At 51.3% G+C, this 26,195-nt stretch overlaps 1 protein-coding gene across 1 annotated transcript; it reads right to left on the bottom strand.

The window, feature by feature from the left end:
- Positions 1-17,766: 17,766 nt before the first annotated feature.
- Positions 17,767-25,967, bottom strand: LOC147090544 (zona pellucida sperm-binding protein 3-like). Its single transcript, XM_085977063.1, has 6 exons — positions 25,514-25,967; positions 24,827-24,942; positions 24,636-24,739; positions 24,368-24,545; positions 24,144-24,270; positions 17,767-17,862 (listed from the first exon to the last, which is right to left on the bottom strand). The coding sequence occupies exons 1-6, from the start codon at positions 25,946-25,948 to the stop codon at positions 17,767-17,769; spliced, it is 1,056 nt and encodes a 351-aa protein (XP_085833189.1). The 5' UTR covers positions 25,949-25,967.
- Positions 25,968-26,195: the final 228 nt, after the last annotated feature.

The following is a 26,195-nucleotide window of genomic DNA, read 5'->3' as shown; positions in this document are numbered from 1 at the left end:
TTCCCTCCCTAAACCTCTCCGCCTCTCTCTCCTCCTTTAAGACGCTCCTTAAAAACGACCTTGTTTTGCTAATTGCCCCAGTGAAGCGCCTAGGGAACGTTTCTTGCGATGCTAAAGGCGCTACATAAATGCAAGTTCCTTCGATAACTCCGCTCATCTTGCAAAGGGAGGGCTGGGCCAACTGCCCAATAACCGTACCGCCAGAGCGGTGATTTCAGGCTGCAAGTTGAGATTCCACACCCAGCTCCTTAAACCCCGCCAACCCAAGAGGGGCAAACGTCTCAGCGATATCGCAGCTTGGGCACCACCCCGCCCCTCCCTCCGACGGCTCTGGGAGTACCCGCGCCACTGGCGGGCACAGCAAGCCCTGCGCACCAGGAGGGGCGCAGTACGGGGGTTGGAAGAGGTCGTCTTCTTCTTAGGCAGTCCCTCGGGAACAGAGGATGACTTGCTTCCACATTAAAAATGAGTTCTCAGGTGACTGATGAGTCCAATGCAGGACCTACAGTCTCTGTCACAGGCGGGGCAGACGGTGGTTGAAGGGGCGGGTGGGTGTGGGGTGCTTGGGCTGACCTGCGCTCCCTCCGCTGTTTGCGCTTGGCTTCCGCTTGCTCCCGGCGAAGAGACTCGAGGTGTTCGGCCGGCGCCTTCCCGGATGCTTCTCCTCCACTTTGTGCGGTCTTGGGCCAGGGATTCCCAGGTGTCAGTGGGGATGTTGCACTTTTTCAAGGAGGCTTTGAGAAGGTCCTTGAAGCATTTCCTCTGCCCACCTGGGGCTCGCTTGCCGTGCCGGAGCTCCGAGTAGAGCGCTTGTTTTGGGAGTCTCGTATCGGGCATGCGAACGGTGTGACCCGTCCATCGAGCTGATCGAGCGTGGTCAAAGCTTCGATGCTGGGGATGTTGGCCTGAGCGAGAACACCGACGTTGGTGCGCCGGTCCTGCCAATGGGGGAGGTCTACAACTGCTCTCACTGCCTTTGAAAGAGGGCGGGCAACGAATTAAACCAGGTCTTCCCACTCCCGATGGCTGTCAAGGCCTTGGAGAGGGTGCGGGGGAGATTTACTAGAATGGTACGGGGATGAGGGACTTCAGTTACGTGGAGGGACTGGAGAAGCTGGGTTGTTCTCCTTAGAGCAGAGAAGGTTAAGGGGAGATTTGATAGAGGTGTTCCAAATCATGAAGGGGTTTTGGACTCTCGGGGAATCAAGGGATATGGGGATCGGGCAGGAAAGTGGAGTTGAGGTCGAGGATCAGCCGTGATCTTATTGAATGGCGGAGCAGGCTCGAGGGGCCGTATGGCCTACTCCAGCTCCTATTTCTTATGTTCTTATGAAGGGTTTTGCTGGAGTAAATAAGGAGAAACTGTTTCCCACTGGCAGGAGGGTCGGTAACCAGAGGACACAGATTTAAAATAATCGGCAAAAGAACCAGAGGGGGAGATGAGGAGAAATTATTTTTACGCAGCGAGTTGTTGTGATCTGGAACGCGCTGCCTGAAAGGGCGGTGGAAGCAGATTCAATAGTAACTTATCAAAAGGGAATTGGAGAAATACTTGAAAAGGGAAATAAATTTGCAGGGCGGTGGGGAAAGAGCAGGGGCGGAGTGGGATTAATTGGAGAGCTCTTTCAAAGAGCCGGCACAGGCACGATGGGCCGAACGGCCCTCCTCCTCTGCTCTGTGATTGTATGATTACTATGCTGCTGGAAAGTAGCCTGTGTGTGGCTGTCGGTATGGAGGTGCAGCTGCGACGCCCGCCACAGTCAAATAGCCAGCCAACACTCACTCCTTCGAGGCGTACAGAAAGAGCGGCGGCTCACCCAGAGATACAGGAGCGTGGGCGGTAACTGGCGTCCAAGCGAGATGGGCGCCGGGGAGCGACTTGACGGTTGGAGGCCTATATCCCGGTGCAGAGCGCTCCCTGGACATTATGGTAAGCTCGCGCTGTCCCCCGCCCCAACTTACCCATGCACGGACAGTAGAGGACGTAGCCGTTCTCGTCCCATGCCAGCGGATCGTAATTCACCACACTGCCCAGAGTGAGCCCGCCCCACCGGAGGAGGAGGAGGAGGAGTCCAGTCCTGACGATCATTTCGCGCTCTGCCCGCCTGCCTCAGGGCCTGTGGCTCAGTCTCATGGGGAATCGCCGTCCTCTCGGCTCACCTTTCCTGTGGGGCCGAATCGAAAGGTTGGCTCGCGTTAGAGATTGGAATCTTCCAGCCCCACAGCCTTCCTCCCCCAGCCCCATCTCCCCTCCTCCCTCAGCCCCCTCCCCATCCCCCTCCTCTCCCAGCCCCTCCCCCCCCTCCTCCCCATCCTCCTCCCCCAGCCCCATCTCCCCTCCCTCCCCAGCCCCTCCCCCCTCCTCCCCCCAGCCCCATCTCCCCTCCTCCCCCAGCCCCTCCCCCCCATCCCCCTCCTCCCCCAGCCCCATCTCCCCTCCTCCCTCAGCCCCCTCCCCCATCCCCCTCCCCCTCCTCCCTCCCCTCTCTCCCAGCCCCTCTCCCCTCCTCCCTCCGCCCCTCTCCCAGCCCCAGTCAGCACTGCCCGGAGAGAGAGAAACCTGTCCCTTTAACTGCCCAGCAAGAGATGGGCCTGTCCCTTTAACTACCTGGCGAGAGGGTCCTGTCCCTTTACCTACCCGGCAAGAGGGTCCTGTCCCTTTAACCGTCTTGCGAGAGGGTCCTGTCCCTTTAAGCCACCTGGCAAGAGGGGCCTGTCCCTTTAACTGCCTGGTGAGAGGGTCCTGTCCCTTTAACTGCCCGGCGAGAGGGGCCTGTCCCTTTAACTCACCGCGAGAGGGTCCTGCCCCTTTAACTATCCAGCGAGAGGGGCCTGTCCCTTTAACTCCCCGGCGAGAGGGGCCTGTCCCTTTAACCCACCGCGAGAGGGTCCTGCCCCTTTAACTATCCAGCGAGAGGGGCCTATCCCTTTAACTCACCGCGAGAGGGTCCTGCCCCTTTAACTACCCGGCAAGAGGGGCCTGCCCCTTTAACCACCCGGCGAGAGCATCCTGTCCCTTTAACCGCCTTGAGTGAGTGTTTGTGCTCTATCTTTGCCAGTGCCTTGGGGACCTGCTCCTGTCAGAGGGTCACTTGAGCCATGAAATCCAGTTGAGTGAATCTCTCCGCTGCCGATCACACACACACGGCCCCTGTGTGCCGGAGCTGTGACTGACAGACTCCCAAACCCGCTGCACTCACAACAAAATCCGAGAGTCCAACCTGTCCTCAGGGACAATCGCTTGCGGTTAGAGGACGTAACCAACCCGGTACCGAGCCAAACGGACCAGAAGGTGCGGAGTCTTGTGCCGTGTTTGATTTAAGGTAGAGGGACAGGATCAGGCTTGGCTGTGATGCCTTTGTGGTCGAACAGCCGGCAGGCACCTGTCTGAGCGAGGAGCTGGAGGGAAGCCAGGGCTTGTGGGAGCCATACCCGCTGTCACAGCCAGTGTCTTTGGGAGGGAGAGGGCGGTAATAAGGGGTAGAAAATTGACATACCGAAAACTCTTTACTGACCTTTCACACTGAGGGGGCGACTGCTGGTGGCGGTGATTGGGCCTCACTGAGCAAGAGTGGGCGTATTAGGACAGGTGACCAAAAGTTTAGTCAAAGAGGTAGGTTTTAAGGAGCGTCTTAAAGAAGGAGAGAGGCGGAGAGGTTTAGGGAGGGAATGCCAGAGCTTAGGGCCCAGGCAGCTGAAGGCACGGCCGCCAATGGTGGAGCGATTAAAATCGTGGGATGCTCAAGAGGTCAGAATTGGAGGAGCGCAGAGATCTCGGGGGCTTTGTGGGGCTGGAGGAGGTTACAGAGATAGAGAGGGGGGGGGGGGGGGGGGGGGGGGGGGCGAGGCCACGCAGGGATTTGAAAACAAGGGTGAGAATTTTAAAATGGAGGTGTTGTGTAACCGGGCGTTGTACACTGCATACTACAGGTTCTACCCAGAGCGAGTGTACGTTCTGCACGTTGGACATTGCATGGGCTCACCGCTAACTCACGGCCTCGCCCAGTGCCCTCCCCTCTTCACAGGCTAAGCTCCTGAACGCAAGGGAATGGGGAAGGGTCTGATATGAAAGGAGACTTTCCCTCCCCACCGTCCCCCCTGGTGATACGTTATCCAGGGCAAGCTCGGATATTCAGCAAAGGCAGGCTTCGTCCCACTGGCCACAGCAGTCAGTTTTCGCCCTCTCATGCAAGGCAAGATTCCCACCCCGGCTTTCGCGCCCCCCCCCCCACCCTCCTGCCCTGAAGGTGCTCATTCTTGCTGTGGGGGATAGGGGTTCCACGAGTACCAGAGTTCGCCAACCATCACCCCCACCCCTAACCCCACCAAATGGCCACACTTCGCGCGCAAACCGGCCATTCGGCCAAGGGAGGCATCGCAGCCAGACCCAATCCCGTCCTCCCTTTCAGAGCGGGAGTCAGCGGATCAGGAGCGGGGCACCCCGGCGGATCTTCCCGCCGAGCTCACCTCCCCCCACCTTTGACCCCAGCTGCCCCCCCGCCTCCCCTCGTTACACCAGCCCCAGCTCAGACTTATTAACCCAGCGCGGACCAGAGGGGATTGACTGGTTGCGGGCTACTTCCGCCAGCTGGCCAAGGGGCCTTTAACGCTACGGTGCAGCTTTGGTTTAATACACATCAGCTTGCTACACACGGCTGACTCCCCCTTTATTGCTAATCTATTACTTGTCATAGCCTCAGTTACTTTGTATACAGATCAGCTACGATCTAACTGAATGGCTGAACAGGCTCGAGGAGCTGAATGGCCTCCCCCACCCCCCTTTCCTATATTCCCACGTTACCTCAATTCATTTGTTACCTAACACATCCTCAGTTACTTTATAGAATAGAGTCACACAGCACAGGAGTCCATTCAGCCCATTGATGTTAGCTGTGGCTCAGTGAGAAGCACACTTGCCTCTGAGTCAGAAGGTCGTGGGTTCAAGTCCCATAGGTACTTGAGCACTTAAAGCTAGGCTTACACGCCAGTGCAGTGCTGAGGGAGTGCTGCACTGTCGGAAGTGCCGTCTTTCGGATGAGACGTTAAACCGAGGCCCCCGTCTGCTCTCTCAGGTGGATGTAAAAGATCCCACGGCCACTCTTTGGAAGAAGAGCGGGGGGAGTTCTCCCCGGTGTCCTGGGGCCAATATTTATCCCTCAATCAACATCACTAAAAACTAATGATCTGGTCATTATCACATTGCTGTTTGTGGGAGCTTGCTGTGCGCAGATTGGCTGCTGCGTTTCCGACATTACAACAGTGACTGCACTTCAAAAAAAGTACTTCCATTGGCTGCAAAGCGCTTTGAGACGGCCGGTGGTCGTGAAAGGCGCTATAGAAATGCAAGTCTTTCTTTCTCTGAAAGAGCTTTGCAGTTAAGACCCACTTCCCCCACCGCCTGCTCTTTCCCCCGTTATAGCCCAGTAAATTTTTCCTTTTCAAGTATTGATCCAATTCCCCCTTTAGAAAGTTACTGCCGAATCTGTTCCACCGCCCTTTGAGGCAGCTCGTTGCAGACCACGGCAAAAATAAATTCTCATCTTCCCTTTCCCTTCCGCCTCTGGTTCTGGTTCCTTTGCCGGTTATCAGTGTCCTGATAGTTAGCGAGCCTCCTGCATGCTCGGTCCTATCGTTTCATTGTGAACTTGTTACTTGCACAGGGGGAGGGGCGCTGGAGAAAACTTGAATTAAAAAGTTTTTGTTGTTAAGAATGAACCAGCAGCGACTCAGCGAGAGGAGCTCAAGGTGCTGCCGGCGCTGTCTCGCCCCTCCTGCCCCCACCCCCTAGGCACCCAGCACACAGACAGACCAGTCCCTACCTCCCAGGGGCTCAGACTCCCCGACCGCTGCTTCCTGCCACACACAGTCTGAGGGGAAGTGCTTCTCTCTCATACTCCTCCCCCTCCAGCTGCTTTGGCTATGGAGCGCAGCAGAGGACAAACAGCAAAAAAAAAGAAAAAGGAGAATAAAAAAATCCACCAGCAGCGGCAGCAGCAACAGGCTGGCTTCATCTCAACCTATCAGAGCAAAATGTTTCTTTGTGTGTGTGTGTGTGTTTATCTGCCTTCCACTTTAAATGCTGGCTCTGCTCTTCGCCTCCACCACTCCCTGCGGTAGCGAGTTCCACACGCTCGCCGCTCTCCGGGGGGAATATTGGCTCGCGCCACCTTATTATGCGCTAACTTCGCCGGGGCGCGACTTTTAGCTTTTACTTTTACCTCCCCTGACCGATCGCGGCCGGCACCCCCCTCCGCCCCACCCCCTCTGCAGGAGGGAGGGTGGGGGGCAGGTGCTGGCAGGCGGCCCACAAAAATAAAATGGCCGCCCGGCACCCGCCGACCCTGTCGGACATAGCGGCCAGTGGTCGGTCAGGGGGCGCGGGTGAAGGCGCTGCGCACGCTGATGATGTCATCATTGGAGGCGCAGCGCCGCTGGGCGCTACCGGTTACCGCCGCCGCTAACCCCCCGCTGAATTTCGCGGGAGGCGTTAGCAGCGCTGCGCTCAGGCGCTTGGCGCCCCGTTCGTGCCCTCTGAGTAAAGAAGTTTCTCCCGAATTCCCTATTGGATTTATTAGAGACGATCTTATATTTATGGCCCCTAGTTCTGGTCTCCCCCACAAGTGGAAACATCTTCTCTATGTCTACCCTATCGAACCCCATTCATAATTTTAAAGACCTCTTGGGTCACCCCTCAGCCTTCTCTTTTCTAGTGAAAAGAGCCCCAGCCTGTTCAATCTTTCCCGATTGTTACAACCTCTTGTTTCTGATATCATCCTGTGGGTCCCACCGGCATCGAACTCCCTCCACTGCTTCGCTCGGGTGCAAGCCTAGATAGTGAGGGCAAGTGGGCTATTTGACAGTGGAGGGCGTCGTGTCTGAACTCCATCCTGCTCCCACTCGAAATCCACGCAAGCAATGCACGCCCAAGCACACGCGTGCACATACGCACGCACGTGTGCGCCGCACACCCTATTCCCAGCGGGAGTCACCGCACAGTGATCAGCGACAGGAACCCTGGCTGCTGGCTTTCCTCGCCCTAGCCCTGGGGCACCCGAGGCCCAATATAGGGCGCCCCCTAGTGCCAGCTCCTCTGAGATCCGCTAACTCAGCACAGGCCGGGGATGGACTCTAGGCCCAGGATCTACAGCCTGGGTTATTGATACTTTCACTCATTAGGCTGACAGGGAGTGTGATCATTTTTTTTTACTCGCGCCTCGCGATCTTTAGAGAGCTGAGTATTTAGTGTGAGTGTCAGCCGTGGCTCAGTGGGCGGCACTCTCTCTCGCCACTGAGTCAGGAGGTTGTGGGTTCAAGGCCCCCTCCAGAGACTCGAGCGCAAAAATCTAGGCCGACACTCCCAGTGCAGTGCTGAGGGAGTGCTGCACTGTTGGAGGTGCCGTCTTTCGAATGAGATGTTAAACCGAGGCCCCGTCTGCCCTCTCAGGTAGACATAAAAGATCCCACGGCCGCTATTGGAAGAAGAGCAGGGGAGTTCTCCTCGGTGTCCTGGGGCCAATATTTATCGATCAATCAACATCACTAAAAACAGATGATCTGGTCATTATCACATTGCTGTTTGTGGGAGCTTGCTGTGCGCAAATTGGCTGCTGCGTTTCCCACATTACAACAGTGACAACACTTCAAAAAGTACTTCATTGGCTGTAAAGCGCTTTGGGACGTCCGGTGGTTGTGAAAGGTGCTATATAAATGCAAGTCTTTCTCTTCCCCTTCGAAACATCCACCCAGACACAAGCCTGTTCGGGGGGGATTAAACTAAAATGGCAGGGGGTTGGGAACCTGAGCAGGGGGACAGAGGAAAGGAAAACAGGGATAAAAGCAAAAGATAGGAAGGAGAAAAACAAAAGTGGCAGTCAGAGAAATCAACGGTTTAAATCAAACATGGCCACAGTAGATAATAATTCTAATAGGTCTAAGAGCGTTAAAAAAACAAGCCTGAAGGCTTTGTGTCTTAATGCGAGGAGCATTTGTAATAAGGTGGATGAATTGGCTGCGCAAATAGAGGTAAACGAATACGATTTGGTTGGGATTACGGAAACGTGGCTCAAGGATGGCCAAGACTGGGAACTCAATATCCAGGGGTATTCGATATTCAGGACAGATAGGCAAAAAGGAAAGGGAGGTGGGGTAGTGTTAGATCCGTGATTCTGAGGAGATGCTGTTATTCAATAATCACACGGATGCTGTAACTTAACAATAAACAGGTCTTTACTGGAGGAGGGTAGTCTCAAGACTGGGGGTACAGAGGCATGCGCAAAGCTTATATACAGGTGTGGTCACTGCCGGTACTACAGTATACAGGAGCTGTAAAAGTAGTTCTGACTTAAAGGCACATACACTACAATTCCTCCCCTTTTAGATTAGTAGTACCCCTAATATTCAAATAACAATTAACACTTTAACATGTACATTAAACAACAATAGTCCATTTATAGATTCAGTCTTTGGGGCGGCTTCCTGACCCTTTTGGGATAGCGCCTTTCCGGAGGTTCTTGTTCTTGGTGCAGAGGCGATTCTGACCCCTTTTCATCGAGTAGTTCATCGGGTTCCACTGCTCTGGTTCTGAGGTAGATGCTACCGGTATGTCGGGTTCATCCCCAGGTACTCGAGACATGGGGTTGACGCGTTCCTGTGACGCTAAGATCTGATCGACGTGGCGTCTCACAATGTTCTCCCCGACATCCACTGTGTACATTAATGGCCCCTGCCTTGTGCATATCGTTCCGGGTTGCCATTTCTCTGTTCGATAGTCACGGGCCAAGACTGGTTGCCCTACATTGAAGCTCCTTGTCGGTTTCTCATTGATGTGCTGGAATTGTTTGTCCTCAACATTTCTTCGCACATTTGGTCTGAGCAAGTCCAGACGAGATCTCAACCTTCGGTTAAAGAACATCATGGCCGGGGTCTGGTTGGTAACTGCATGTGTCGCATTTCGGTAGGCTAATAAGAAATTGTCCATCTTATGCTGTAGTGGAATTTCCTCGTCGCACATGGCCTTTATTGCCTTCTTAAAGGTTTGTACGAACCTCTCAGCCAATCCATTGGTGGCTGGATGATACGGGGCGGATGTGTAATGCCTTACCCCATTCCTTTTCATGAATTTTTGGAACTCGTCGGACACAAACTGTGGTCCATTATCAGAGCAGATCTGCTCTGGCAAGCCGTTTCTGGCAAATATGGTCCTTAGGACTGCAATCGTTTTCTCTGCAGTGGTTGAAGACATCTTTATCACCTCAGGCCACTTTGAATGAGCATCCGCTGCTATTAAGAACATTGAGTCCATGAATGGACCAGCGAAATCAATGTACACCCGTTGCCATGGAGAGGAGGGCCACTCCCATGGGTGTAGAGGGGCATGTGGTGGTGCATTTTGGACCTTCTGGCATCCTAAGCAGCTCTTAGTTAGGTCTTCGATTTGTTGATCGATTCCCGGCCACCACACATAAGCCCTAGCAAGACTTTTCATTTTCACTCCCCCCAGATGACCTTCATGTAGCTCATTTAGCACTCTCTCCCTTAACTTGGGTGGAATCACCACTCTGGATCCACACGTCACTGTCCCCTGGCATACTGACAGCTGTTCTCTTCCGGATGAGAATGCTGGCAACAGTGAGACGCCATGTGTTGGCCATCCCCTCACCGTCAATTCATATACCCGTGACAGCGTCGGATCATTGCGGGTCTCCTTCTCTATATCCGCGTTTGTTACTGGCAATCGTTCAATTATCGACGAATAAAATATCTCGATAGGATCCACTGCTGGTGCTTCCTCCACAGTAGGCAGTGGCAGGCGCGATAGCCCATCAGCGTTCCCATGCTGTTTCGTGCCTTTATATTCTATTTCATATTGATTCGCCCCTAGAAACAGGGACCATCTTTGTAACCGCTGTGCAGTCATTACTGGCACGCCCTTCTTAGGACTAAAGATGGAGACAAGTGGTTGGTGGTCAGTCAGCAAGGTGAACTTCTGCCCATGCAGATAGTGGTTGAATTTTTTTACTCCCCATATTGGCTGAGGGCCTCCCTGTCAATCTGGGCGTAGTTACGCTCGGCTGAGGTTAGTGACCGAGACGCAAAGGCTACTGGCCTTTCCAACCCGTCTGGGAATTTGTGCGACAGCACCGCTCCAATGCCGTAGGGTGATGCATCACATGCCAAACGAATTGGTGGTGCTGGGTTGAAATGGGCCAACACCTCTTTTGATGTGATCAATTCTTTACACTTCTGGAAAGCTTGTCTACGTTCGTCATCCCACTTCCATGGTACCCCTGTTTGTAGTAGGGTGTTCAGCGGGTGTAATACCGTAGACAAATTTGGTAAGAACTTGTGGTAATAGCTTACCAGCCCGAGGAACGACCTCAGTTGTGACACATTTTCCGGTGCTGGAGCCTTGACTACTGCCTCAATCTTGTCAGGGGACTTATGTAACCCCTCTTCATCGATGACGTGGCCGCAATACGAGATCTGTTTCTGGAAAAACTCGCACTTGTGGCGATTAGCTCGTAGCCCATACTCCTTTAATCTAGTGAGCACCTTCTCCAAGTTAACGAGGCGATCACCGTCATTTTCGCCCGTGACCAAGATGTCGTCCAAATAACACTGGGTCCCTGGAATCCCTTGCAGGACCTGATCCATCGCCCTTTGCCAGATAGCCGGAGCCGAGGCTACTCCAAACATCGGCCGGTTGTATTGATAGAGACCTTTATGAGTGTTGATCATAAGGTAATGTTTCGAAGCTTCTTCTACCTCCATTTGCAAGTACGCCTGGGCTAGATCAATTTTGGTGAAGCGTTTACCACCAGATAGCGAGGCGAAAATATCCTCAATACGTGGAAGCGGATATTGCACCGTGTGAAGGACTGGGTTCACTGTCACCTTAAAATCCCCACAGATGCAGACCTTCTTTGGTTCCCCAGGCGTATTACTCAATGACCTCTTCATTACAGGAACGATGGGTGTAGCCCACTCGCTCCAGTCCACTTTGGACAGTACTCCTGAACGTTCCAACCCTTCCAGCTCTGCTTCAACAGCTGGTCTGATCGCATAAGGCACTGGTCTGGCCTTCAGAAACTTTGGGCTTGCATTTTCCTCTGTTTTAATTGTTGCTGTTATTCCTTTTAGTGTTCCTAGTCCCTCCTGGAACACTTCTTTTGCGTCAGTTAGCATTTTTGACAGTCGTCCAGGTGTGACGTCGTCATCCTTTTTGGCCTCAACCTTCAGTGCCTGTACGGAATGCCAATCTAATTGTATCTTCCGGATCCATTCACGTCCTAGCAGTGGTGGTCCTCCATTTGGCAATACATATATATCCATTTTAGGTATTTCCTGGCCTTTATATGTCACTTTCACCCTTATTTTTCCTTTGGGGTAGACTTTTTGCCCCGTATACGTCTTCAAGACAATCTCTGTAGCTTTCAAGGGTATGTGTGAAAATAGCCGCTTGTAGTCTCTTTGATTTATGACTGTTAGAGCTGACCCTGTGTCCAATTCCATTTCCACTTGGACTCCGTCTATCTTGAGTGTAACCCAGATAGTCTGGTGATCCTCCATTTTGGTTACATTATGTCGTTTCAGACAACCCAGCTCCTTGCTTCCGGAGTCTGTGTCACTTTTCTGTTCGTCTGAACCACTGTCCATCACCTGACGTACCTTTTTGTACTTCTCCTGTGGAGATTTCTTACTGTTGGTTTTCTTCCCAGACCTGCAGACTCTTGTTATGTGTCCTGTTTTCCCACACTGTCTGCACACTTGGTCCTTGAACCAACAATCTTTCTGGTCATGTGTTGTTCTGCCGCAGCGATAGCACTTCCCTGTTCCATAGGTCATTTCGTTGGTGCCACATTCTTGCCGTCTCCGTTGTATCTCTGCAGCGCCCCTTGTGGCTGCTTCGTGTGAAAGCTTTGTCCAGCGTAAGGTCCTTTTCTGATAGGAACCCAGAAACGGCTTCTACACTTTGTAGCCCACACACAAACTTGTTCCTTAACGTGTCTGCTAGTCCCGCTCCAAACTGGCAGTATTTCGATAGCTTGCGCAGTTCCGTTAGGTACTCAGCATTGCTTTCGTCTTTGTGTTGGTTCCTTTTATGGAACTTAAATCGTTCTGCTATCAGCAGCAGTGTGGGGTTTAAGTGGTCCTGTAGGATTTCTACTATGCTTTCAAAATTCTTGTTTACTGGCTTCTCTGGGGTTATTAGATTTCGCAGTAACCCATAAGTTTTTGCACCCATGGAATTTAACAGAACCAGTGCTTTATTAGCATCTGGCACTTCATTCGCCCTGCAGTACACCTCAATACGTTCCACATATGTCGCCCAATCTTCGACTTCATTGTCGAGCGTAGAGATACTGCCACTCTTCGTCATCCTTGGTTGTGTGTTAACTATCACCAATGGCGCCTCCCGCGCTTCCCCTTCTTCTCCGCTAGCACAAAATGGCGTCTCCCGCGCTTTCCTTCCTTCCCGCGCTCGCCCTTCTTCTCCGCTGCGGCTTCTAAAAATGGCGTCTCCCGCGCTCTTCCCTCTTCTCCGCGGCTCAATGGCGTCTCCCGCGCTCTCCCTGCTTCTCCGCGGCTCAATGGCGCCTCCCGCGCTCTTCCTTCTTCTCCGCGGCTCAATGGCGTCTCCCCTTGCTTCGCCCCGCGGACCCTGTTCAGCCCGTGAGCACTGGCTGTGCTCTGCGTGTTCTTCTTTTGATATTTTTCGACGCCGCTCAGTCTAGAACCCGGCTGTTTCTTACCCTCTCTCTCTCCGGTTTGATTTATTTTCCTCGACGCTGCTCGGTGTTCAACCCCCGGCTGCGCCCTGCGCTCTTCACCCTCTGTCTTACCCCGTCGACGCTGCTCGGCTCTCTCTCCGCCGTCGGTCGGCTCCAGCCGCCGCTGCTCGGGAAGGGTCTGCGCTGGACCTGTCGTCGGTCTCTTACTGCTCGTTGTGGATGGGGAACCAAGCCCGGCTCTCCACAGCCTCCCCAGCGAAGTTGGATCTCTGCCTGACTGCTGGGCGGTTGCTCGTGGTCGACGCCCGTGTTCCTGGCCTCGACTATTTTTTTGTTGTTTGTATGTTGCAGGTAGATTCGAATCGACACTCATCGCCACTGTTAGATCCGTGGTTCAGTGGATAAATAATCACATGGATCCTGTACATTAACAAATAACAGGTCTTTACTGGAGGAGGGTAATCTCTAGACTGGGGTACAGAGGCATGTGCAAAGCTTATATACCGGTGTGGTCACTGCCGGTACTACAGTATACAGGAGCTGTAAAAAGTAGTTCTGACTTAAAGGCACATACACTACAGCCCCCTCCAGAGACTTGAGCACAAAAATCTAGGCCGACACTCCCAGTGCAGTGCTGAGGGAGTGCTGCACTGTTGGAGGTGCCGTCTTTCGAATGAGATGTTAAACCGAGGCCCCGTCTGCTCTCTCAGGTAGACGTAAAAGATCCCACGGCCACTATTGGAAGAAGAGCAGGGGGAGTTCTCCCTGGTGTCCTGGGCCAATATTTATTCCTCAATCAACATCACTAAAAACAGATGATCTGGTCATTATCAGATTGCTGTTTGTGGGAGCTTGCTGTGCGCAAATTGGCTGCCGCGTTTCCCACATTTCAACAGTGACGACACTTCAAAAAGTACTTCATTGGCTGTAAAGCGCTTTGGGACGTCCGGTGGTCGTGAAAGGTGCTATATAAATGCAAGTCTTTCTTTCTCTTCCCCTTCGAAACATCCACCCAGACACAAGCCTTCATGAAACAGTGATGGCGAGGCCACCCTAGCTCCCAATGCTTCTCCCTCCCAAGCGCACACATTTTTAATACCTCTCGGTCGATAGACTCTTCATCTTATACATTTCACCCCGTGTATCACGCGGCACCATTTCATTAAGAAATTGACAATCCATGTCGCTCGGCCCCCCCACCCCTCCCTCGGTCGATCCATCTCCAGTCGTCCCCCCCCGCTCCCGCACACACACGCACACACAGGTCAACCCAAATAATCTCTTTTAGGAATCTTTTTTTAGCAGCTAATGTACTTAAACCAGATTGGAAGGGGGGGGAAGTAGTCTGTCACAATGACTGGAGCCATGTTCACACTGCCTGCTCCTGATCACAGACACACAGGCACAGAGACACACACACACAGACTCACACACACACAGACACAGGCACACAGAGACTCTCTCAGACACACACACGAATGCTGAATTAAATCTGCACAGATGCAATTACTCCCAGGGCAGGTACAGCATGGGTTATATACAAAGTAAAGCCCCCTCTACATTGTCCCATCAAACACTCCCTGGGCAGGTACAGCATGGGTTAGATACAGAGTTAAGCTCAATCTACACTGTCCCATCAAACACTCCCAGGGCAGGTACAGCACTGGTTAGATACAGAGTAAAGCTCCCTCTACACTGTCCCATCAAACACTCCCAGGGCAGGTACAGCACGGGTTAGATACAGAGTAAAGCTCCCTCTACACTGTCTCATCAAACACTCCCAGGGCAGGTACAGCACGGGTTAGATACAGAGTAAAGCTCCCTCTACATTGTCCCATCAAACACTCCCAGGGCAGGTTCAGCACGGGTTAGATACAGAGTAAAGCCCCCTCTACACTGTCCCATCAAACACTCCCTGGGCAGGTACAGCATGGGTTAGATACAGAGTAAAGCTTCCTCTACAATGTCCCATCAAACACTCCCAGGGCAGGTACAGCACGGGTTAGATACAGAGTAAAGCTCCCTCTACACTGTCCCATCAAACACTCCCGGGGCAGGTACAGCACGGGTTAGATACAGAGTAAAGCTCACTTTACACTGTCCCATCAAACACTCCCAGGGCAGGTACAACAAGAATGAGATGGACCCAGGCCCCAGTTACTTCACAGGGTTGCTCTTGCACTATTAATGTATCATATAAATGGGGTACAAGGTGATAACCTGATTCAGAGGTCCCACCCTGTGGTCAACAGGACCTCAGATAGTCCGTCAATTACCCCAGGGGGGCGACAGAGCATCTCAAACTTCCCACCTTCCATTTGGCTCCAGTTCTGGCCGTGAATGTGTTAACCGGAAGGGGAGGGGAGCCTGGGTTTCCATGGTGATAGATGATGACAGCCATTTATTGTCTGATTCATTGGGAGGCGCTGAAGGATAAAAAGGACAATGTGAGATACTGTCTGACAGATGTAAATCAGAGACTTGGCTAAGGTCAGGCAGCTTCCTGTCAGCCTGCCCTCCTAAAATGATAATAAGATCTAATAAATTACCACTGCTGCAAGTACCAGAACTCTGAATATTCCTCCCATCAAACACTCCCAGGGCAGGTACAGCACAGACTAGATACAGAGTAAAGCTCCCTCTACACTGTCCCATCAAACACTCCCAGGGCAGGTACAGCACGGGTTAGATACAGAGTAAAGCTCCCTCTACACTGTCCCATCAAACACTCCCAGGGCAGGTACAGCACGGGTTGGATATAGAGTAAAGCTCCCTCTACACTGTCCCATCAAACACTCCCAGGGCAGGTACTGTAGTGTATGTACCTTTAAGGGGAGAACTACTTTTACAGCTCCTGTATACTGTAGTACCGGCAGTGACCACACCTGTATATAAACCCTGAGTAGGGATCTGTACTACTGGTTTTAGAGTAACCCTCATCCAGTAAACACCTGTTGATTGTTCCTCTGCAGTCTCTGTCGATTTATTGAAGGACACCATACATCAAGATTCACGGATTTAACATTGGCTACGAGTGGATTCAAACCTACCTGCAACTCTGCATCACCTCCCAGGGATTCGCTCCTGGAGAGCAGTGAAAGGGGAAGGCCGAATCCAGAAGTGCGGGCGTCGACCATCCAGAGAGGACTTGAGCATCGCAGGAGGCGGCTGTGGAGAGCTGGGCTTGGTTCTCCAGTCGCGACGATCCAGCGCAGCGGGCTGGCAGCTGGTACGGCGCAGACCCTTCCCGGACAGCGGCGGCTGGAGCCGACCGATGGCACAGAAAAAGGCCGAGCAGCATCGACGGGGTAAGAGAGAGGGTTATGCGCACAGGGCGCAGCCGGGGTTGAAGACCGAGCGGCGTCGACAGAAAAAAAAAAAGAGGGTAAAGTACACAGGGCGCAGCCGGGGTTCAGGACCGAGCGGCGTCAATGAGAGAGGCGGGCAGGAAAACGCGCAGAGCGCGGCCGGTGTTCAAGGGCTGAGCTGCGTCCGCGGGGGAAGAAAGGAAAGCGCGGGAGATGCCATTTGGGCTGCAGCGGAAAAGAAGGGAGAGCGCAGGAGACGCCATTTTGAGCCACAGTGGAGAAGAAGGGAGAGCGCGGGCCGGGGGCCTGGTCCCGAAATGGTGTCCAAGATGGCGGCTCCCCCGCGACTGGTGGTGCCCAAAATGGCGGCCCGCACGGCTCACACGTGGTTGGTGGGGTCCAAAATGGCGGCCTGCACGGTTCACATGTGGCGCTGCTGGAATTGGGGGTCGATTTCGCCCTGCACACTCTTGCGTAGTGGCCTTTCTTGCCGCATTTGGAGCAGGTCGCATCCTTTGCTGGGCATTGCTGTCTGGGGTGCTTGGCCTGGCCGCAGAAGTAGCATTTCTGGCCTCTGGTCATTGCAGCTGTAGTTGGGCTGCTGGCGGCTTGTGGCCTTACCAGGTCCCAAGATGGCTGCTCCCGTGACATCCACGTGGCCATCCGGTCAGGGGGGTAGGCGTCCATGTTCTGGAGGGCCACGTCTAACGAGTTAGCGAGGGCCACCGTCTTCTGCAGGTCAAGACCCCTCTGTTCCAGCAGCCTCTGCCGTGTATAGTTGGACCTGATGCCGGCTACGTAGGCGTCTCGGATCAGGCCTTCCGTGCATTCCTTGGCCGTCACCGCTTTGCAATTACAGGCCCGGCCGAGGACTCTCAGTGCCAGTAAATATTCGGCGCTCGATTCCCCGGGGCGCTGTTTTCGGGTAGCCAGGAGGTGTCTGGTGTAGACCTCGTTAACAGGCCTCACGTATTGTTCCTTTAGCGTCGCGGTGGCGGCCGCGTAAGTTGTGGCGTCTCGGATGATCGAGTAGACTCGGTGGCTCACCCGTGAGTTCAAGACAAGCCGTTTCGTGTCATCTGTAGTGACGGTAGTGCTGGAGGCCTCCAGGAAGGCTTCGAAACAGCTCAGCCAGTGTTCAAAGTTATTGGCTGCATCTGCTGCTTGAGGATCCAGGTCTAAACGTTCCGGCTTCAAGATTTGCTCCATGTCGAAAATTTAGTCAATAAAATTGATGCACTATCAACAACACCAAAGACTACGAGTTGAACTTATACGAAGTAGGCTTTTTTTGACTAAGAACTGGAGCATGCCTCTGCTAGTGGATCCATCCTAAGAGCTCCCGGGGGAAGGGTGGTGAGTCACCTTTATACCCGGGCTTAGGGGTGGAGCCAGGGGCGGAGACATGCCCGGACATGTACAGAGTTAACAATGGTTTACCACACAGACATGTACAGAGTTAGCAGTGGTTTACCACAACCATCACAACATACCAAGCTCAGATGGGACCTCCCTCCTGCCCCTGGAGTGTGGTCTTCCTCCAGATTGCAATCTCTCGCCCCTGCAGTTGCCCCCATCACAACAGGCACAAACCTCATTGGATCCTTCCACCAGGGACAGGCCCAACTCGTTCACCAGGGACCATCTAAACAAGGAAGCAAGCCATTGGTCAGAATGCATCCATACGCCAAAAAGAAAGAGGTCCACCATTCGGGGGTAGATTCCTCTCACCGGTTGGCTGGCTTCTGGAAGGAACAGGCTTTGTTGACCGAATCCGGCCTTTGATCTGCTGCAGCTACTCTCAGGTGGCAACTGATGAAGATCTGCAGGAGACACATCCAGGAGTTACTCAGCGTCAACGCTCACCGTCTTACCTTCCAACATCTGGCCAACTCTTACCAGGTCCCTGGCATCCTCAAAGAAGCAGAACGCATCCAGGTTGAAGCGGAGCTTGTCCCGGTGATCTCGCGGCGACACAAAAGGCGAAAGGGAGTTTTCGCCTCGGCTGTCCAACAGGCAACTGGAAAGAGGGTGGGAAAGAGCTGCCCGATTGCCTGCCTCTCTTCCGCGGCCACGTTCGCGCCCGGGTGGCCCTGGCTATGGAGTACGCGGTATCCACTGGCACGCTTGAGGCCTTCCGCGACTGGTGGGCGCCGCGGAGAATAGAATGCATCATCACCCCCGGCAACCAAATTTTAATTTGATTTGTTAAGGTTCCTTTCAAATTTATGTTAATTTACAGACCTTATCGTTTGCGACCCTTTAAAAAGGGAGCACGTGGTTGACTATTAATAGGCCGTTGCCTATGATAAAGAAAGAGGCAGAGATTGGGTTGACCTTCTCCAAAACCATCAATAGGAAGACATTGGGTGATGTCATCAACCAAAAACCAAACCAAAGTGCCCCCATTGGTTGGAGCTTTGGGAACCATCGGCCCAAAGTCGCCTGTAAAAGAAAGAAATAAAGACTTGTATTTATATAGCGCCTTTCACAGCCTCAGGGCATCCCAAAGCGCTTTACAGCCAATGAGGTACTTTTTGGAGTGCAGTCACTGTTGTAATGTAGGAAACATGGCAGCCAATTTGCGCACAGCAAGCTCCCACAAACAGCAACGTGATAATGACCAGGTCATCTGTTTCTAGTGATGTTGATTGAGGGATAAATATTTGCCAGGACACCTGGGGATAACTCCCTGCTCTTCTACGAAATAGTGGCCGTGGGATCTTTTACGTCCGTCTGAGAGGGAAGACGGGGCCTCAGTTTAGTATTGCAGCCGAAAGACGGCACCTCCGACAGTGCAGCACTCCCTCAGTCCTGCCCTGGGGTGTCAGCCTAGATTATTATGCTCGAGTCTCTGGAGTGGGGCTTAAATCCACAACCGTCTAAGTCAGAGGCAAGGGTGAGTTTGGGATCGATACAGGGTTATGGAGAGAGCAGGGCAGTGGGATTAGTTTGGGATTGATCCAGGGCTATGGGGAAGAGAGCGGGGCAGTGGGATTAGTTTGGGATTGATACAGGGCTATGGGGAGAGAGCGGGGCAGTGGGATTAGTTTGGGATTGATCCAGGGCTATGGGGAGAGAGCGGGGCAGTGGGATTAGTTTGGGATTGATACAGGGCTATGGGGTCCGACGAAAGGGAGGAACTGAAAGAAATCAGTATCTGTAGGGAAATGGTGTTAGGGAAATTGATGGGATTGAAGGCCGATAAATCACCAGGGCCTGATAATCTACATCCCAGGGTACTTAAGGAAGTGGCCCTAGAAATAGTAGATGCATTGCTGATCACCTTCCAACATTCGATGGACTCTGGAACAGTTCCCATGGATTGAAGGGTAGTTAATGTGACCCCACTATTCAAAAAAGGTGGTAGAGAGAAAATGGGGAATTATAGACCGGTAAGCCTGACATCGGTAGTGGGGAAAATGCTAGAGTCCATTATAAAAGATGTAATAGCAGAGCACTTGGAAAACAGAGACAGGATCGGACAAAGTCAACATGGAGTTACAAAAGGTAAATCCTGCTTGACTAATCTACTAGAATTTTTTGAGGATGTAACTAGTAAAATAGATAAGGGAGAACCAGTGGATGTGGTGTATTTGGACTTTCAGAAGGCTTTCGATAAGGTCCTACATAAGAGATTAGCGTGTAAAGTTAAGGCACATGGGATTGGGGGCAAGGTATTGACTTGGATAGAGAACTGGTTGGCAGATAGAAAGCAAAGAGTTGGAATAAATGGGTCTTTTTCCCCCAAGTGGCAGGCAGTGACTAGTGAGGTACTGCAGGGATCGGTCCTTGGACCCCAGCTATTCACAATATATATTAATGATCTAGACAAGGGAACTAGATGTAATATTTCCAAATTTGCAGACGACACAAAGCTGGCTGGGCGTGTGTGCTGTGAGGAGGATGCCGAGAAACTACAGGATGATTTGGACAGGTTGGGTGATTGGGCAGAAGCAATATAATGTGGATAAATGTGAGGTTAGCCACTTTGGTGGCAAAAACAGGAAGGCAGATTATCTGAATGGCAATAGATTGGGAGAAGGGGAAGTGCAACGAGACCTGAGTGACCTTGTGCATCAGTCGCTCAAGGTAAGCATGCAGGTGCAGCAGGTGGTTAAGGCGGCAAATGGTATATTGACCTTCATAGCGAGAGAGTTTGAGTACAGGAACAAGGATGTCTTGCTGCAGTTGTACAGGGCCTTATTGAGACCACACCTTGAGTATTGTGTGCAGTTTTGGTCACCTTATCTGAGGAAGGATATTCTTGCCATGGAAGGAGTTCAGCGAAGATTCACCAGGCTGATACCTGCGATGGCAAGAATGACATATGAGGAGAGATTGGGCTTGTACTCTATGGAGTTTAGAAGAATGAGAGGGGATCTCATTCAAACCTATAAAATTCTGGCAGGACCGGACAGACTAGCTGCAGGGAGGATGTTCCCGATTGTCGGGAAATCCGAAACCAGCGGTCACAGCCTAAGGGGTAGGCCTTTTAGGACTGAGATGAGGAGGAATTTCTTCACCCAGAGAGTGGTGAACCTGTGGAATTCTCTACCACAGCAGGCAGTAGAGGCCAATTCATTAAATATATTCAAGGAGTAGGATATTTCTTATGGCTAAATGGATCAAGGGGGTATGGGGAGAAAGCAGGGACAGGGTACTGAAGTTAGATGATCAACCATGATCGCATTGAATGGCGGAGCAGGTGCAAGGGGCCAAATGGCCTACTGCTGCTCCTATCTATGACATAGAAACATCGCTCCACCATTGGCAGCCTTGCCTTCAGCAGCCTGGGCCCCAAACTCTGGAATTCCCTCCCTAAACCTCTCCAGTGCTCCTTAAAACCTCCCTCTTTCACCAAGCTTTTGGTCATCTGCCCTAATATCTCCGTATGTGGCTTGGTGTCAAATTTTATTCGATAGGGCTTCTGTGAAGCACCTTTGGACATTTCAGTACGTTGAAGGGGCTACATAAATGTAAGTGGTTAAACATTGACAGTTCTACTGCAGATTTCAGCCAGCATTCACTGACCAGGGTCGCCACGAGATACACAGAAGTGCGCTCGTTAACTTGGTGTGATTTATCCCCACCTGCTGTTGGAGATCCAGTACGGCAACTGAAGCCCCATTTGGGGACCTAGTATGTTGGTTAGGCATAATTATTTTTTATTGTAGGTCCCACTGACGTCAGATGTTTAGAAAGAACAATCTTTTATTTATACAGCACCATACCCAGATTCAAGCTGTCCCACCAACACCTTAAACATTCACTCCCTCCACCACCAGCACACCATGGCAGCAGTGTGTACCATCTACAAGATACACTGCAGCAACTCAAGTCTTCTTCGGCAGCACCGCCCAAACCCACGACCTCTTCCACCTAGAAGGACAAGGGCAGCAGGTGCATGGGAACACCGCCACCCCAAAGTTCCCCTTCAAGTCACACACCATCCTGACTTGCAAGTATCATCGATCCATCATAGTCACTGGTTCAAAATGCTAGAACTCCCCAACAGCACACTGACCAACTGAACTAGAAGGCAGCTCACCACCACATTCTCAAGGCTAACTAGGGATGGGCAATAAATGCAGGCCTTGCCAGTGACACCCACATCCCATGAACAAATTGAAAAATGCATTTCATAACCAATGAATTACTTTTGAAATGTAGTCACTGTTGTCAGAAACATGGCAGCCCATCAAGAGCCTACAAACAGCAATGCGATAACGGCCAGATCATCTTATGATGTTGGCTGATGGATAACAATTGGTCAGAGGGAAGAACTCCCCTGCTGCTCTTCCAACAGTGCCATAGGATCTTTTACATCCACCCGAGGGGGCAGGAGTGGCCTCACTTTAACTTCTCATCCAAAAGATGGCACCTCCGACAGTGCAGCACTGGGAGTGTCAGCCTGGATTTTGTACTCCAGGTTTCTATAGTGGGATTTGAACCTACGACCTTCCGACCCAGGCTAGAGTGCTGTCCACTGAGCCACGGCCAACACCGAAAGCCATTTAAGGGGCCTTCAGAGATGCAATTCCTCAGGTGACTAATCCTGCAGGTTAACAAGCCATCGACAGCACAGAAACAGGCTATTCAGTCCAACTAGTCTATGCTCCACACGAGCCTCCTCCCACCCTTCATCTCACCCAAACAGCATATCCTTCCTCCCTCATGCTTAGAGCTCCCCCTTAAATGCAGCTACACCATTCGCCTCAACCACTCCGTGATAGCGAGATCCACATTCTCACCACTCTCTGGGTAAAGAAGTTTCTCCTGAATTCACCATTGGAGTCATTAGTTAGTTACTACCTTGTAGTTACAGGCCCCTAGTTCTGGTCTTGCCCACAAGTGGAAACATCTATATCTAACCTCTTGAACCCAGTCGTAATTTTAAACACCCGCAGCCTTCTCTTTCCTAGAGAAGGCAACCCAAACAGGTCAATCTTTCCTAATAAGTATAATCTCAGTTCTGGTATCATCCTAGTAAATGATTTGCACCCTCGCTAGTGCCTCTATCATTTTTAGAATATGGACATCTACCCCATTTAGACTTATTATCCCAGTCAGTTATAGAGGACGAAAGAACCTCCACTTCTAGTAATAAACTAATCCCAGCATTAAAATTTCCAGGAACGTTGCAATTTCATGGGGCTCAATAATCAGTCCCACTAACCTCACACCACAAGAGCCCCACAAAGCTCCTTAACAAGGGACAAACAGCAGGCCAAGATAACTCGCTCCAGGCAAACACTTCCAAGTTGCTGTTAATAAACTAGTGAAATGGGGCACATACCCCAGTAGCCTGATATCCGGTGAAAAGATTAAATACACTCAGCAGGCATGCCACTGGGTCAAGAATCATTAATGGAAGTAAATAAATATGGAAAACTTCCCATATTCAGAATGCAAATCCCCAGCCTTGATCAATGACCAAATGTAAGCAATAACCATGACAGATTTGCTAATTTCACCACTTTATTAATCACAAGTTGTTGCGCAGGGTTTGCTTGTGTTTCCTGTACAGGAACAAGGCGATCAAAGAAGCAGAGATCAGAGACACAGCAGTCACAGTCAGGGCCACCATCAGGACCACCTCAGACTCAGCACCTAAACAGCAATGAGAAACCAACAGTGAGTGAAAGAAATACTGAGGGGGAAATGGAAACTAGCAGTCGGCCAACTCACCACCTGGAGACCTCTCCTCCATCCGTTGCTCAACCTCATTAAGGGACTCGGTTGCCAGGTCTGTCACATCAGTGTCCAGAATGACCAGGGGTCCAAGGGAGGCCTCACCCTCCCACTTCAATTCAGCATCACTCCCTGCAATATCAAACATTCCAGTTAGAGAGGGTAAAGGGCAACCTCCAACATCTAGAGAATCAATGTCCTACCAGCTTCAGGTACAAGATCCCTCCTTCCTCTGGAATCAAATCCAAACTCCCTTGTGGCACTGCAGTTGCCCAAGTGACAACAGGCACAAACGTCATTGTTGGATACTTCCAATGGAGCCCAGCTAAACAAGAGAATCAGTTTCACAATCAGGTTGGGCATCACTTCCCCACACAACACATCCCTGAGGGAGAGAGGGGGCACTTACACATTCTGCATCTTCTGGAAAGTACAAGCTTTGCTCATGGAATCTCTCCGATCCACTGCAGCAACCTTCAGGTGACAGGAGATGAAAATCTGAGGGACACAGTCAACACAAGTCATTATATAGTGACTCCCTCCCAACTTGGGAACTCAATGAACAGGTGGATTCAGGGGACAAGTAGCAGAATGGATAGCAAGCTGGCTAGAAACAGAGAAAAGTGGTTAATGTTAGTGATTCATAGGATCACAGGATATACAGCAGAGGGATTTCAGGGGAAACTTCTTTACCCAGAGAGTGGTGAGAATGTGGAACTCGTTACCACGGAGTGGTTGAGGTGAATAATGTAGATGCATTTAAGGGGAAGCTAGATAAATACATGAGGGAGAAAGGAATAGAAGGATATGTTGGAGTTAGATGAAGAGGGGTGTGAGGACACTCATGTGGAGCACAAGCCAGTTATGCAGAATGGCTGTAAATACTTTGCAATGGTCGGCTTCCTCTTACCAAGGAACGGTCATCTCCAAAGAAGCGGAAGGCATCCAGGTCAAAGTGGAGCTTGTCCAGCTCACGCCCGTCTCTTGGCAACACGAAGGTTGAGAAGGAGTCCTCAGCTTTGCTGTCCAGGAGGCAACTGAAGAAATAATTAAAAAAAAAAAAAAAGGGACATTGAGTGAATCAAGAGAAGCCATTGAGACAGGACCAACTGGAGAAAGCAGAGTGCTCCTTACCCATTGTAGTCAATGATGCTGTATCTCGGGGCGGAGTCCTCGTCTGGGCTCAACGTAGCGACACAGCGATCAATGTAGAGCTTCAGGGGCATGTGGTTGGTCATTGAAACAGAGGCCTCAATGTGAATGAGGTCACCCAGGTAGTAGACAGTCGAGGTGCGCTCTGTGAGCCAGTCATCTGAAGTACAAGAGGGACAAGGGTTGGAGACTGGGTACAACTGCCAGTGGGTGACTACAGGAAGTCATTCCCCATCCACCCATCACATACCGTTCATTAGGCGCAGAGAGAATGACAGAAGCCCCTCTCCAGACTTGGTGGAGCTGAACGGGATCCAGGTGGGCTTGATCGGGTTACTGCTCACATTGCCCTTCCTGGAAAGACAATGGAGCCATTTTAGGACAAGGTCAGAGAACTACACCAGCTGTAGACGTTATTTGCGACAGTGTAAAGAATCTTACCTAAAATAGTGGCACTCAATGGGAACGAGAGCTCCATTAGTTCTCACAATGACAGATCCATGGGCCTTGGGGGTGTGGTTCAGGTGGGTGGCATAGACCAGGAAATCTCCAGACATCTGAAAGACATCAGGTTCAGAAATGGACAACATTCTACTCAGGTGGTTGGAAGTTGTGCAGCCTCAGTAGCTAATGCAAGGAGGGGGATTGCAAGCACAAGACAATTAAACAGAATAAAAGATTCAATGAAAGGACAGCTTCACTTCAATAAAAAAGGAGCCACAGGTTGATAATTTGGAGCAATAAAGAGAACAAGATTAAATCCTCATTTAAATCGCAGCTCCTCTGTATTCTACACGGAGAGTGGGAGAAAAAACATTGAATATTGTAGATAACTGAACCATTAAACTGAATCCCCAGTGACCTGAAAATCCACAAGACAGGATATATGGAAGGAAAAGTTTGAAGAACTAAGTGAAGGCTCAAGGCCAATAGGGCCAAGATCACAAGGTTGGAGACTCAGGAAGACCAGTTAAAGCCAAGGACAATGCATAATTCAACACAAGTCTGAGGATTTAAAAGCAGGAGACAGGAATCTCCTCATCAATGACATTTCACCAAAGGTAGGAATAAAGAGTTGGGTCTAATCCATACTCCAAGCTTAGAGCAAGAGTTGAGGAATCACATTACCTTCACTCTGCTGCCACACTCATGCAGCCCATAATCAAAGAGGACAGTGTGGTTCTGAGAGTAGATCCCGGTTGGCCGACAACCTGCCGTCCCCAGGGTCAGGTCAGCAGCTTTAATCAGGTGCCTGGTCCCAAATAAATCCATCTGTACCCTGACCAGCAGGTTGTGCTCTCCACACTGCACCCTCACAGTCTGCAGTGGAGACACACTGCGCCCCTCAGACACACTGAAACCGGAGCCAAAGGGAGACCCAGGAGAAGGGACTCTCTGAGGCCCAGGGGTGGCTTTTACTCTTCTCCATGGAAACCTCTGGCCCCCAAACTGTTGCCAAATATCAGAGGAACAAACAGCTCCAACTAACACCAGCACTGGGAGCAAACCCCTCACTACAAAATCCCCCATGATACTAAACAACTCAACTATCCCTGCACCCATCAACAAGCACCTTTTATACACACAACCTGCAGTCACATTGAGCCAATTAACCTCAAGCTCCACAATTTCTACCCAATGACAGAACTGATGGATTTATTGCCACGAGGGCCTATTACAATTTGGTCAATCACCCCCACCTGAAAGAGTCACACAAGGGCACATTTTGATGGGCACCATTAATACAGTAGTCATCCACTTTGGATCTAAAAAGGATAGATCAGCGTACTTTCCCAATGGTGAAAAACTC

The sequence above is a fragment of the Somniosus microcephalus genome, unplaced genomic scaffold (assembly GCF_052327205.1).
Source record: "Somniosus microcephalus isolate GS21.2 unplaced genomic scaffold, FLI_Smic_1.0 unresolved_chr4, whole genome shotgun sequence".
Lineage (NCBI taxonomy): Eukaryota > Metazoa > Chordata > Chondrichthyes > Squaliformes > Somniosidae > Somniosus > Somniosus microcephalus.
Note: the sequence above shows the minus strand (reverse complement) of the source record. Positions and strands in the feature narration are given on the sequence as shown.